This window comes from Mirounga leonina, unplaced genomic scaffold (assembly GCF_011800145.1).
Source record: "Mirounga leonina isolate KUSES-001 unplaced genomic scaffold, KU_Mleo_1.0 Mir_170, whole genome shotgun sequence".
NCBI classification, from domain to species: domain Eukaryota; kingdom Metazoa; phylum Chordata; class Mammalia; order Carnivora; family Phocidae; genus Mirounga; species Mirounga leonina.
Genome location: NW_023270433.1, coordinates 22,287,374 through 22,300,481, shown reverse-complemented (window position 1 = coordinate 22,300,481; position 13,108 = coordinate 22,287,374). Strand labels below are relative to the sequence as shown.

At 41.2% G+C, this 13,108-nt stretch overlaps 1 protein-coding gene across 4 annotated transcripts in view; it reads right to left on the bottom strand.

Annotated features, from left to right (window-relative positions):
• The window catches only part of SVEP1 (sushi, von Willebrand factor type A, EGF and pentraxin domain containing 1), a 193,148-nt gene that overhangs the window by 28,234 nt on the left and 151,806 nt on the right, over positions 1–13,108 (bottom strand). For all 4 annotated transcript variants that reach the window (XM_035016093.1, XM_035016091.1, XM_035016092.1 and 1 more), the window contains 4 exons: positions 10,725–11,397; positions 6,363–9,154; positions 4,092–4,317; positions 981–1,136 (listed from right to left, as the gene is read on the bottom strand). In XM_035016093.1, coding sequence (XP_034871984.1) covers positions 981–1,136; positions 4,092–4,317; positions 6,363–9,154; positions 10,725–11,397 — 3,847 coding nt within the window. The remainder of the gene's footprint in view (positions 1–980; positions 1,137–4,091; positions 4,318–6,362; positions 9,155–10,724; positions 11,398–13,108) is intronic.

Sequence of the window (13,108 nt, the reverse complement as noted above, 5' to 3'; positions counted from 1 at the left end):
GCCTAAGTGTCCATCAACTGATGAATGGATAAAGAAGATGTGGTATATATTACAATGGAATATTACTCAGCCATAAAAAGAATGAAATCTTGCCATTTGCAATGACATGGATGGAATGACATGGCTGCTAAGTGAAATAAGTCAGTCAGAGAAAGACAAATACCATATGATTTTACTCATGTGCCGAATTTAAGAAACAAAACAAGCGAACAAAGGGGAAAAGAGAAAGAGAGAGAAACAGACCGAGAAAGAGACTCTTAACTATGGAGAACAAACTGATGGTTATCAGAGGGGAGGTCGGTGGGGGGATGGGTGAAATAGGTGATGGGGATTAAGGAGGGCATTCATCATGATGAGCACTGGGTGATTTAAAAAAAAAACAACTTAAAAAAAATCAACTGCAGCCTTCCCACCAAAGTAAATAGGGAGACACAGGTGTTGCTGATGGGGTTTTAATACTACAGACCAGGAGTGGTCTTGAAACCTAACTTGGTATTTGGTTAGAACTGCTCTGAGGATTTTCAGGCCACACTTGTCATACGTCAACCTGGCATCTCAACCAAGAACCCTCCAAGGTATGTAAACCCATTGCTTGAGGAAGTCTTAGTTTGTATACCTAAATCCCTATGGTCTTCTCCCCACAGTGACAGATGGACTGCCCTGTTACACAGCAGGATTAACAGGAGGCCAAAACACAGGCTTAAATGACCAACTAAAGTAACAGTATCAGTCTTGTGGCTAGTATTCCAGCTTCCTCTTCTTTTTCATGGCTCTGATTTTTTGAATTTGAGACTTACTTTGTTTTTTAAAATTATAAGTCACTTTAAATATTTCTTGGAGAGTGTTAGGATATACAGTAACAAAGTTTAAAAAATCTTTTAGGGCCAAAATCAGTGAAACAAATTGGTGTTAATACTAAAAATGTTCCCAAGTATATTGGAAAAACAAATTAATTCTAGTTAACCAACTTATTCACTTACCTCTAATTCATAGCCAGGTTCACACTGATAAATAATTGTGCTTTCAAAACTGTATTTACTGCCAAACACAAACCCATGTTCTGGACTTTCAGGTTTTCCACAAGAAACTGGACTGCAGGACTCATCAGAAAATGGTGGCTCCCAGGTGCCATCAAGCTAAATAACAAATGACAGATTAGAAATTACATTTAGGGGTGCCTGCCTGGGTCAGTTGCTTAAGCGTGTGCCTTAGGCTCAGGTCATGATCCTGGGGTCCTGGGATCGAGTCCCACATCGGGCTCCCTGCTCGGTGGGGAGTCTGCTTCCCCCTCTGACCCTCCCCCCCTCATGCTCTCTCTCTCTCTCTGTCTCTCAAATAAATAAATAAAATCTTAAAAAAAAAAAGAAATTACATTTAGGAGTTAATACATATGAATGAAGAAATTGGCAAATATTGGCATAGAAGAATAATCCCCAAAATGATGGTCAAAAGAACCTAGAATTTGGTTCTACTTCTGATATGTATTACCTGTGGCCTTAAAAAAACACAGGCTAATTATTAGATGGCCTTCTCAGTTACTGCTGAACAATTTTAGACATTTCTCACACACATAAAACAAATATTTTGTTCCTAATAGAATCCATTAAAAAAATCAAGAACACCAAGAAGTATGTTTTCATTACGATGAAGGAGGACTGGAAGGTTGACACAAATATTCCATGACTGATACTAATGTGTCCTTACATTTCACTTTACTGCTCCCCCCGCCCCCCGCCCCACTCAGAGTTAACATCTTTCATCATCTATTTGTGTGAAGTGAGGCATACCCAGATGTTTCTCTTGAAGACTATTATTCTCTTGCTAATAATTTTCTGTTTTCTTTGAGGAAATGGTGCATGAGCTGGATAACAGTCTAAAACAGGACATTTATGGCGGGGTGCCTGGGTGGCTCAGTCGTTAAGCGTCTACCTTCAGCTCAGGTCATGATCCCAGGGTCCTGGGATCGAGCCCCGCATCAGGACTCCCTGCTCGGCAGGAAGCCTGCTTCTCCCTCTCCCACTCCCCCGCTTGTGTTCCTGCTCTCGCTAACTCTCTCTCTGTGTCAAATAAATAAATAAAATCTTTTAAAAAAATTAAAAAATAAAATAAAACAGGACATTTATTCCACATTTGAGGGAGAATTAATTTTATATATGTGTTTGCCTCATAATTAACCACTCCCCTAATGTCGGAAATATAAGTTGCATCTAATTTTTCAATACTGTGAATAATGCTTCAATAAACATATCTTTCTACATAAATTATTCTGGGCATTACTATTAACTTTTAAAAACTATGTGGTATTGGTTTCTTTTGATATATCCTGGAACTGTTTTGGCATATTTTAGTTTTTTCCTGTAATGGTTACTTCACTATATCAGAATAATTTGTTTACTAATGATTCCTTTCTCCCATTTGTGATGATTCCTTTATCAGGATGTACTTTTGATTTATTTCCTCCATTCCCCTCATTTTCCTGTCTGCTGAATCTATACCAAACCACACTGATAGGACCTTTGTAATTCTGTAATATGTCTTAATTTCAGGAAGGGCCAGAACTCCTTCAGTATTCATTCTTCAAAATTCATATTGATCTTCTCATCCATTTATTTGTTCTATGAAGTACAGAATCGTTTTGTTGTATCAAAATAAAATATTTCTAGGCACTGAACATAGTTTTAGACAATTCCTGCATTTAAGCACTTAGAAAAGGTCTATTCTACCTTTTAGAACAGAATTCAACCCAAAACTCATTTGTGTGGGGTTTGTGTGAGGGGTCATACCTTATGTGGAGAAAGCAATGAGGGTTGTCAAAAATAAATTATCGACTCCAAAAATAAACCAAACCCATAGTCACCAATATGTCAGGGTCCTACAGGGCACACGGAGGAGCACCCAGTTGTCCACACACCCAACCCAGACAAGCTCTGGAGGAACGTTGAATTAATTCCCTGAGCATGTCCCTACAGGACAAACTTCCTGTAAGTTTATTTCAAACAGCTCAGGGTCCTTGAAAAAGCTGTCCCTCAAACTGCTTCAGCTCTAAATCTAGAAGGGACCATCTGGAATGATACCAATTTTGAGAGTGCAGTAACTCTGACAGTCATCTGACCTGCTTCCTGCGATGTTCCTCTTTTTAGGTTTGGTAGCAATGAATCACTGAGTATGCATGATTTATAAATGGAAAACCGGGAGGACTATGAAATAGTTCTTGAGTCCCTACTAAATGTCAGGTATGTACTAGATGCTTTATAAACATTAAATAATTTCATTCTTCCAGTTACAGATTTACAAATAAAGGGGGGGAATTAGGTCGTCACAGAGCCTGTCAATATTAGCGATGGAGTTCAAAGGAATGTTTAAGGTAAAAGTCATTTCTATACCATGCAGCCTGTCCCCCCTTTCAGCTCCTCCCTCCCCCAACTCCAGCAACAGAAGAATATATCGATAACTCGTTTTATTTTTCTTTCTCTGGTGAAGAGGGTGTGCTAGGGATATCTGCTCTCTATGGTGCTGATCTAGGCATTTTCCCCCGTTTACTCTCTAGTTTCTCATTCTGACCATACAAGACATATATTGTTATACACATTTTTTCAAATAAGGAGACTGAAGCTCAGACATTTTAAGTGGCTTTCTTAAAGTCACACAAGTAGTAGGTAGCAGAGACAGGATTTGATCTAAGTTACTGTCTGTTTCTGCAACCTCTGGTTTTTCTACTAAAACTGGAAACATTTGCTATCAGACAGGGCTCATTTCCCACACAAGGACACTCTTTACTACATTTATGTGTAGACCATCTGTCTTATGGTTACTTTTTCATGAATATTTGTTATAGATATTTTAACATTTTATCTCACTTTGGCACTTTTCACCTACTCTTGGCATTTTCTTAGTTTAAAAATGGGAATATTAAAAAGAAAGCTATGTTTTACAATATATCTACCAAAAAACTCCTCAAATTCTTGACACAGTTGGAAACTTGAGACATTTTTTTATTTTCAGGATAGTCAGATACTGCTGTAGACACACACACACACATTTAATATATATAAATGAGTTACACATACACGTTCTAGGACAGAGAATCTTACCTGACACGTTGATATGTTAATTCCCTCATAGATATACCCTTCTGCACATGACACAGAAACTTGCTTATTCACACTGAAATCATCCCCATGAACACGTATATGTGTTATATTTGCTGGAAGAGGACATTTTTTAGGGCTGCAGAAGATTCTCTCGGGAAACCAGTGACCATCTTTCTGGCAGGTGAATGTATCTATATCTGTATCCATCACATAACCTTCCAGACACCTACAATGGAAAAGCAAAATAAGTGCCTTAAAGAGAGTACAATACAGTTGGTGACTTATTCTTGGATTTAAGATGCTGTTACAAAGCTCAGTAGACATTTTATGTGATATATTGAAACTGATTTGAATGTCAAAGGAACGGCATTGCCGTGCAAAAACACCAACATAACAAATGACAAGCAGATCAGTCCTTAGCTGTCCACATTAAGGATTAGCCAAGCCTAAAGTTGATTTAAATGTTGTTGGCATTATTTACCCTTGTTGTGGATAATATCAATATTGAATTCACTTTTATTCTGAAAATAGCTAATAGTTCAAAAAATTCTAGACAAAGCACAAAACAGACTCAGATACTAGTAAGAATATGACAATTAATATTTATTGAGAATCTACTTTATGCCAAGCACTGTTCTAAGTCCTTTATATAGGGTATTTCTTTTAATCCTGAGTAGTAGATACTATTATGTAACAACAGTATTAGTGTTCAAACTCAAATCAACCTGGCTCTAAAATACTCTATGATTTTTTAAAATTTGCATTTATTTATTCAGCAAATGTTTACATAGCACTTATTACATTCTAGTCACTGTTCTAAGTGTTCTACAAATATTAATTCATTTAATTCTCATGTGAACCCTATGAGCAAGTATGATTATTATCTTTATTCCCATTTAGCAGATGATGAAACTGACATCAGAGACACTAAATAACTTCCCCAGCAAGTAATAGAGATGAGATTCCTGCCTAGGGAGTCTGGTTCTAGAATCCACGCTTTCACTACTATACTACACTGCCTTTTAAATTAAACCATTTAGCTAATTAACATTTATTAGGTGGATATATTTTTTCAATTTCACAAATCACCAGGCTAGGTAGGAGTCACAGGTTTTGTAAACTTGTAATCTGTTTACTACAAGTAAAGATCTGAAACATAATCAATATATGACACGGCATAACAAATGGGGAGCTCTTGAGAAGCAGGTGATACTGTGATTTCTCAAGATATGTCACATATCAACATCTGAAGAGAAAACTGAAGATGTATTTCAAAAGCAAGGGATAATTTTTGTTTTTCTTCTCAGTACATGATCAACTACCCTTCATTTCTTATCATTTCTTATCACTGATGATACTCCCTTGGGTCTCCTCCTTACTGAAATTAGGAGAAAATGAAGGTAGGGCTAAGATGTTCACCATAGACATGTTTAAGAAGAGTAACTGAATTATTATTATTATTATTATTTTTTTTAGATTTTATTTATTTATTTGAGAGTGAGAATGAGAGAGCATGAGAGGGGGAGGGTCAGAGGGAGAAGCAGACTCCCCTCTGAGCAGGGAGCCCGACGTGGGACTCGATCCCGGGACTCTAGTATCATGACCTGAGCCGAAGGCAGTCGCCTAACCAACTGAGCCACCCAGGCGCCCCGAAGAGTAACTGAATTATTAAAATCTAAGAAGCCAATATGTGAAGGATAATCCATAATTCCTTCAGAGACGTGAATAAAATCTAAATTGATTTAGAGGGTTGAGATATCTTATGGGCATTTATTCCAATAAAAATTTAACTTATAAATTTATTCCATATTCTCTTATTTCTTTTTAATAATGCATTATAGATAACTTTACAGCAAAAAGTCACCATTTGTGCATCAAATAGTTTAGTTTGTTCAAATAGCATAGGTTGGAAGTCTACTTAAGATATCTTGCTATAGGGCGCCTGGGTGGCTCAGTTGGTTAAGCGACTGCCTTCGGCTCAGGTCATGATCCTCGAGTCCCGGGATCGAGTCCCGCATCCGGCTCCCTGCTCGCCAGGGAGTCTGCTTCTCCCTCTGACCCTCCTCCCTCTCATGCTCTCTCTCTCTCATTCTCTCTCTCAAATAAATAAATAAAATCTTAAAAAAAATAAAAAAATAAATAAAAGCTTCAGTTTTTGGAGAGCAGTCCAGAGATGGTATTTTCCCACTTAGCTTAATTCTTGACCTAGCACTTTTTATTTTACAATCCTCCTGTCTGCACCCTTTGGAGACACTAGAGCCATGGTCTTACCTGAGTTTCACTTTACTTTCAAAAGTGTGTGCCTCTCCATTGGCCACTGCATTGGCGACAGATGGTGGGGGTCCACAGGACAAGGGCTCACAGACTGGATAAGGCTGGCTCCACGTCCCTTTCTCTGTACAAACCAGATCTGAACTGCCTTGTAGGACAAACCCAGATCTGCATTTGTAAGTTATCACATTTTCCTCCCAAGAGCCGCTCGCACTGATGAATGCATTTGGTATCGTTGGGGGGGAACCACAAGAAGCGTGTTCACAGTATGGGAAGCCAGAGCTCCATTGGCCATTGGCTTCACAGGTGATCTCAGAAACTCCGTGGAGCTTGAAGCCTTTGAAGCACTGAATCTGGGCTGCCTTCCCACAGCCAAAATCTGTCCCATTGGCAGCTCCATTTTGAATCACTGGCGTGGCACACCTGCAAAGCAGGCAGGAAGGCGGGCTGCCACTCCAGGAACCATTGGAAAGACACCTTCTTGAAGGACTTCCATGGAGCTTATAGCCAGGAAAGCACTGATATTGTATATGCCCCCCGTGATAAAAGGAGAAGCCATTAGAAAAGCCATGGGGAAGATCTTTAGGAGGGCCGCAGTTGACTGGTTTACAGAAAGGAAACTCTGCATCCCAGTTGCCATTGGACTGACAGGTGAGTTTTGGATCACCATGCAACATGTAGCCATCCTGACAGTGGAACACCACTTCCTTTCCAAAGCCATAGTCCAGGCCATCCATCACTCCATTCGCCACCTGCGGTGGGGTGGCACATCTGATGGGCACACAGATGGGAGTGGTTCCATTCCAACTTCCGTCGGCAAGACAGACGCGACTCCTGGCTCCCTCAAGTAAGAACCCGACATTGCAAGTGTACTCAACCTCTTTTTGGAATGTATATTCATTTCCTTTCACCTGGCCATTGGCTGAGACTGGAGGTGACCCACAGTCCACAGGAACACAAATTGGCTCATTCTCATCCCAATTTTTATTTTGTTGGCACGTTCTCCTCTCGGGGCCATTCAACACATACCCAGGATTACACTCATAGTACAACACACTCAGGTATGTGTAGTTGCTTCCTTTGATGGAGCCATTCATAAGTGGATTTGGCGCTTTGCACGAAATGGCCTCACACCTTGGAGAAACACCACTCCATTCTTTGTTCTGTAGACAAAATCTTATGTCGGAGCCCAGCAGAACGTGTCCAAGTTTGCAGCTATACTGTACAGCATTGCCCATGGTCGTCTCTGTAAAATGCAAAAAGCCATTTTCAGGAGCAATGGGCAAGTCGCACTCAATTGAAATGCAGGATGGGGCACTGCCATTCCAAGTGCCATCTTCCTGGCACAACAGCACAGGGCTCCCTAAAAGCTCATATCCTGGATTACAGGTGTATGAAACAATGGTGCCATATAGAAAGTTTGCTGAATGTGCAGTAGGAGATCCTTTTGTGCCTTCCCCGGTTTTAGCCCCTGCTGTCAGATGGTGAGGAGGGCGAGGAGTCAGATATGGAACTTCCATCATATCTTCTTCTTCTCCAAAATATCCCTGACCATCTTTCACCTTAGTACATTCTCCAAAATCAATATGAGGCGGGAGACCACAGTCTATGGGTACACATGTTGGTATGAAGCTTGACCATCCTGACTCTTCACAGGTCTGCATGGCATGACCAGCTACCTGGAACCCAGGTAAGCAGCTGTAGATGATCATGGCCCCGTAGCTGTAATCTGCGCCTTCTACAAAACCATTTTCAATGGGTTGTGGGGGATTACAGTGGATGGCACTGCATGATGGAACATCCATATCCCAATCGCCTGTCTCTAAACAAGTCAAGGCTTTGGGACCTTCCAGCCTGAAGCCTCGGTCACAGGAGTATGTAATGGTTTGCCCATAGTGTAGGTTCATGTAAGAGAATTTGCCATTTGAAATCTCCTTGGGCATTGGGCACTCAATGGGTTTACAGGTGGGTTTTCCTCCAAGCCAGTGACCATTTTCTCCACAAAGGATGGTAGTATTTCCCACCAGCTCAAAGCCGGGCTTGCAGGTATAGAGAGCTGTGCTGAGATAGGCAAGACCTTGTACATCGATGATGCCGTTGAGAATTTCCTCAGGGTGGGGACATTCCACGGGGACACATTCTGGCAGTGGAAAACTCCATGTCCCATCAGCTTGGCAGGAGGTGGTAGGATCCCCTCTCAGGAAAAATCCATCCACGCAAGAATACTTGACAGTACTTCCAAAATGAAGAGCTGAAGAAGGAGCGGGGACACCAAAGGAAATGAGGGGAGGTGGGAGGCAAAGAACCATCTTACAAAGAGGAAAAGAATCATTCCATTGCTGTGATGGCAAGCATTTCAGGACAGAGGGCCCCTGAAGGGCATGTCCTTCTTTACAAGAAAATGTCACCACTCCTACTTCAGTAGCTAACTCCTTCAGGACGAGCTGGTTTTCCAAGAGGGGAGGCTCTGGGCACTTGGCAGGCACACATTTCTGGTTTGGCTTCTTATTCCATTTGCCAGATTTCTGGCACGTCCAAGAATTATCACCGATAAGCTCATAACCCTCATTACAGAAAAACTGAACCTTGGACCCTACTTCAAAATTTTCTCCTTTCATGTAGCCGTTCTGGATCGGGGGAGGTTTTCCACAGTTGAGAGGGACGCACGACAGAGGGGATTCACTGTGCCAGTGGCGATTGGCTTGACAGACAAATACAGGACTTCCAACTGACTTATAGCCTGGATTACACCCATATCTCGCTTCACTCTCAAAGATCCTGCCAGTTGTATGCTGTATAATAGGGAGAAAACACTTAAGTATAATTCGTATAACAAATAATATAATTAACTAAATACATTGAATAGTAATAAAAAAATAGACTAAAATGCCTATGTTAAAACAAATCAGTTAAGACATAAGCAAATAAAGATTTATGTTTTTTTCAATCAGGTCTATTCTATTTTTAGTAAGTGAAAAGGACAGGTCAAATTAGGTAATCCCTATTGCAGAAATGCCTACCAAAAGGCTGAGCCTATAATAAGTAAAAGATCAATAGTTTTAAATTGATGATTTGGTAGACTACTCCCCAAAATTATAAATTACTTAGTAAGTTCAAAAACATCTTGCTCACCAAAGCAATGCTCTCGTTTGTTGCTTTAACCACAGAGAAGGAAACATACGCATACAACCTACATTTGTTAATGTTGTCAAAAAAAGCAAATAAAATATTATATTCCTAAGAGTACAAAGTTTTGTGTTCATTCTTAACATACTTTTAAAATTGCTGCTATAAAGATGGGAAATTATTTTATCTTTTAAAGCAAAAGTTAATATTCATGATCTCAACACTTAAATAAATAAGTGACTAATATGATTACAGGTCATTTTTAGGCACTACCAAAGATGAGTTAGTTATGCAAATGTTCAAAAGATTATCACGGTAAAAAGTCTAGCTTGCCTGCTATAGTGAACTTCTTGCTCTAGTGGATGTAACTCTTTGTTTTGTTTACTTATTATTTCTTGGGTACCCCACACACATGTAAGCGCCACGCCATCACAGACCTAATCTGTATTGTTAAATACTAGCTCTCCAATGCTTACCTGGCACCTAGTAAGAGCTTCAGAGATATTTGTTAAATGAAGAAAGCCTCCTTATCTATATATACTCTCTTCCAATGGAACACTACTACATTGGAGCAAAGGCGTTAAACAGAAGATGTTTACTGTTGTTTTAGAATATAAAGGAGAAAAGGTATTATGTATGTGTGGGTTTTTACATAATGTTTAATTAGAATATTGTCTTTTTAAAATAGCCCTTGATTTGGGGAAATAGATTAGGCACATACTAATGTGAAAGGAAAATATGTGTGGATCTGATAGAACCCTTTGTCCTGGTGAAACTACCTTTAGGTCCACTGAAAGAGAACTGTAATAACTGCATTATAGTGAATGGATGATTCACCTCATCTTTTGTCTAAAAATTAGAAATGATACTAGATCTCTCTAAGTTCCATTAGACCTTGATTTCTATAAAATATACATCCATCTTGGAATAACTTCTTCTACAAAGAAAAACAATATTATATGAAAAATTGGCTCATTCTAACTTCATAGTTAGGGCTAAGGTATTGCTGCAAAGCACTTCAAATGTCTACATGCCAGCAGAAGGTAGAAAGCTATACATTAAAAGGATTACTGATCTCTATCAACTTCTCTCCAATATTCACTACCTATAGGTCTAGCCACTTGTGTTTTTCAACAGTTAATCTGTTCAGTGTCCTGCTTCTGAATTCCAGGTTAGCCACAGGGGGCTGGCTGTCAGTGATGAAAGCCACGGGCCACTCACTCATTAGTCTCTTACCTCCAGAAAGCCATTCTCCACCTTAGGCGGTTCATTGCAAGACACAGGGTGGCATGTGGGTGTAGGGCTACTCCACTGTCCTGTGGCTTCGCAGGTTCTCTTCTTCTCCCCTTTGATGTAGAACCCCTTGTTGCAGCTGTAAGCCACCATGGCCCCAAAACTGTAGTTTGATCCACTTGCATAGCCATTCATGATGCTTGGTGGCTCTCCGCACCGCACGGGGATACACTGGATGGACATGGGGGAAGGGTTCCACTGCCCACCTCTCAAACATTCAATCTTTGCTGAGGTGTTCAGTACAAAACCTTCTGTGCATTTAAAGCTCACGACTGACCCTGCTGCAAATTTTGCTTTGCTCACAGATTCTAAAATGCTATAGGAAACAGATGGGGGTTTTTCACAGAAATGAGCTATACAACGGGGCATGGCCTGACCCTCTGGGGGAACCCACTTGCCCTGGGCATTGCAAAAGAGCTGGGAATTGTCTGCCAGGCTGTAACCATCTGAGCAATAGTAGAAGGCAATGTCTCCAAATAACCGATGGGCAGTCTCCGGAGAGGCGTGTTCCACGTTGGGGGGCTCATCACAGGAGACAGCCAGACACTGCTGGTTACTTCCATTCCATTTGCCATTGGCCAGGCATTCAATGGTGTCAGGACCAGCAAGGGTATAGCTATGAGATTGGGAGGAAAGGAACAATAACTGAGCATAATATTTGAGAAAAGGTGTTTGCGTCTTCGTAATTCTGTTTTTATTTATTTTTTACTTTTTCCAACAATGACTATTTTTAATTGTTATTCTTTAAAATAATATTTATTAAGATGGAGGTGTAGTAGGAGAACTCTACAGGCTCGTCATCCCTCAAACACAACTAGATAATTATCAAATCACTCTGAATACCCAAGAAATCAACTGAGGATGGACAGAGCAAACTGCACAACTAGAGGGAGAGAAGGGGCCACAACAAGTAAGTGCAGAGACATGGTGTGGGGGAGAGGATCGTGGGTGTTGTGGAGGGGAGGGAGCCCTGGTCTCGGACAAAGGTGAGAGAAAAAGGAGGGTTCAGGGGAATGCACACAGAGAACACTTCCCCACAGCCATTTGCTGGGAAAATGAGAGGGGTTGATTTTCATGAGTTTTTGCAACCCGTGGGTCTTGAAGACTGGAGTTTTAAAGGTTGGCAGGCTTGGCTGGTACAGAGACCTGAGGCACTGCCCTACTCCTGGAGGGAAGGCAAGCAAGCAGCCTGGGGGTGGGGGGCAGATGGCATCATCTGAGGAATGCCCAGGTGACATGCGGAGACGGTTCGCTCTCTTAGAGAGCATCTGTGAGAGGTGGCATTTGCAGAGTTGCCTCTCCAGGGACAAAAGAGCTGGCGGGTGCCTTCTCCTCCCCCAGCCCCTCAGCATAAACGCAGAGCCACTTGCGGTTAACAGTATAGTACCGACACTGGCTGCCTGACCTGCTTACACCAGGCCCCAAACCCCTGTGCTCTGCTGGGACTGCCCTTCTTGGACAAGTGTGTCTCAGGGCCAGTGCGGCGGGCCCCTTCCCCAGAAGACCAGCAGAAACCCCTGTCCACACCACGTCTCCCAGCCAGAGTTCTGCGAGGCTTCAGTTCTAGTGGAAGTAGTATCAGGTCTCATTTAACAAGCACAGCAGAGCACACCTAGTTAAAACTCACCGCACTCTGGCCAAGGATCAAACACTGCCCAATGCAGGCAAGGAGAACCTCTGCAGACAACTGGCCTGAAGGACAGAGCAGCCAAAACACAGCAGCAGAGTGCACACAGCACACACCTGAAGTGCCAGGCCCTGGATACTACTTGACCACTTCTTCAAAAAGCCATTACTCTCAAAACCAGGACACATAACAGGCTTTTCGAACACACAGCAAAAGACAGAGACTTAGACAAAATGCCAAGATGGAGGAATTCATTCCAAATGAAGCAACAAGATAAGGTCATGGTCAGAGATCTAACTGAAACAAATATAGGTAATATGCCTGATGGAGAATTTAAAGCAACAATCATAAGGATACTTACTGGGCTAGAGAGAAGAATGGAAAACTTTAGGGAGGCCCTTAATACAGAGATAAAAGAGTTAAAAAAAACCAGTCAAATGAAAAATGCAATAACAGATTGGAAACAGACCGGATGTAATGAACACAGGCTGGAAGAAGCAGAGGTACAAATTAGTGAAATAGAAGATAAAATTATGGAAAATAAGGAAGCAGAACAAAAGAGAGGAAGAATTATGGATCATGAGAATAGACTTAGAGAACTCAGGGACTCCATCAAATGTAATTACATTCATGTCATAGGAGTCCCAGAAGAAGAAGAGAGAGAAAAGAGGGCAGAAAATTTATTTGAGGAAATAATAGC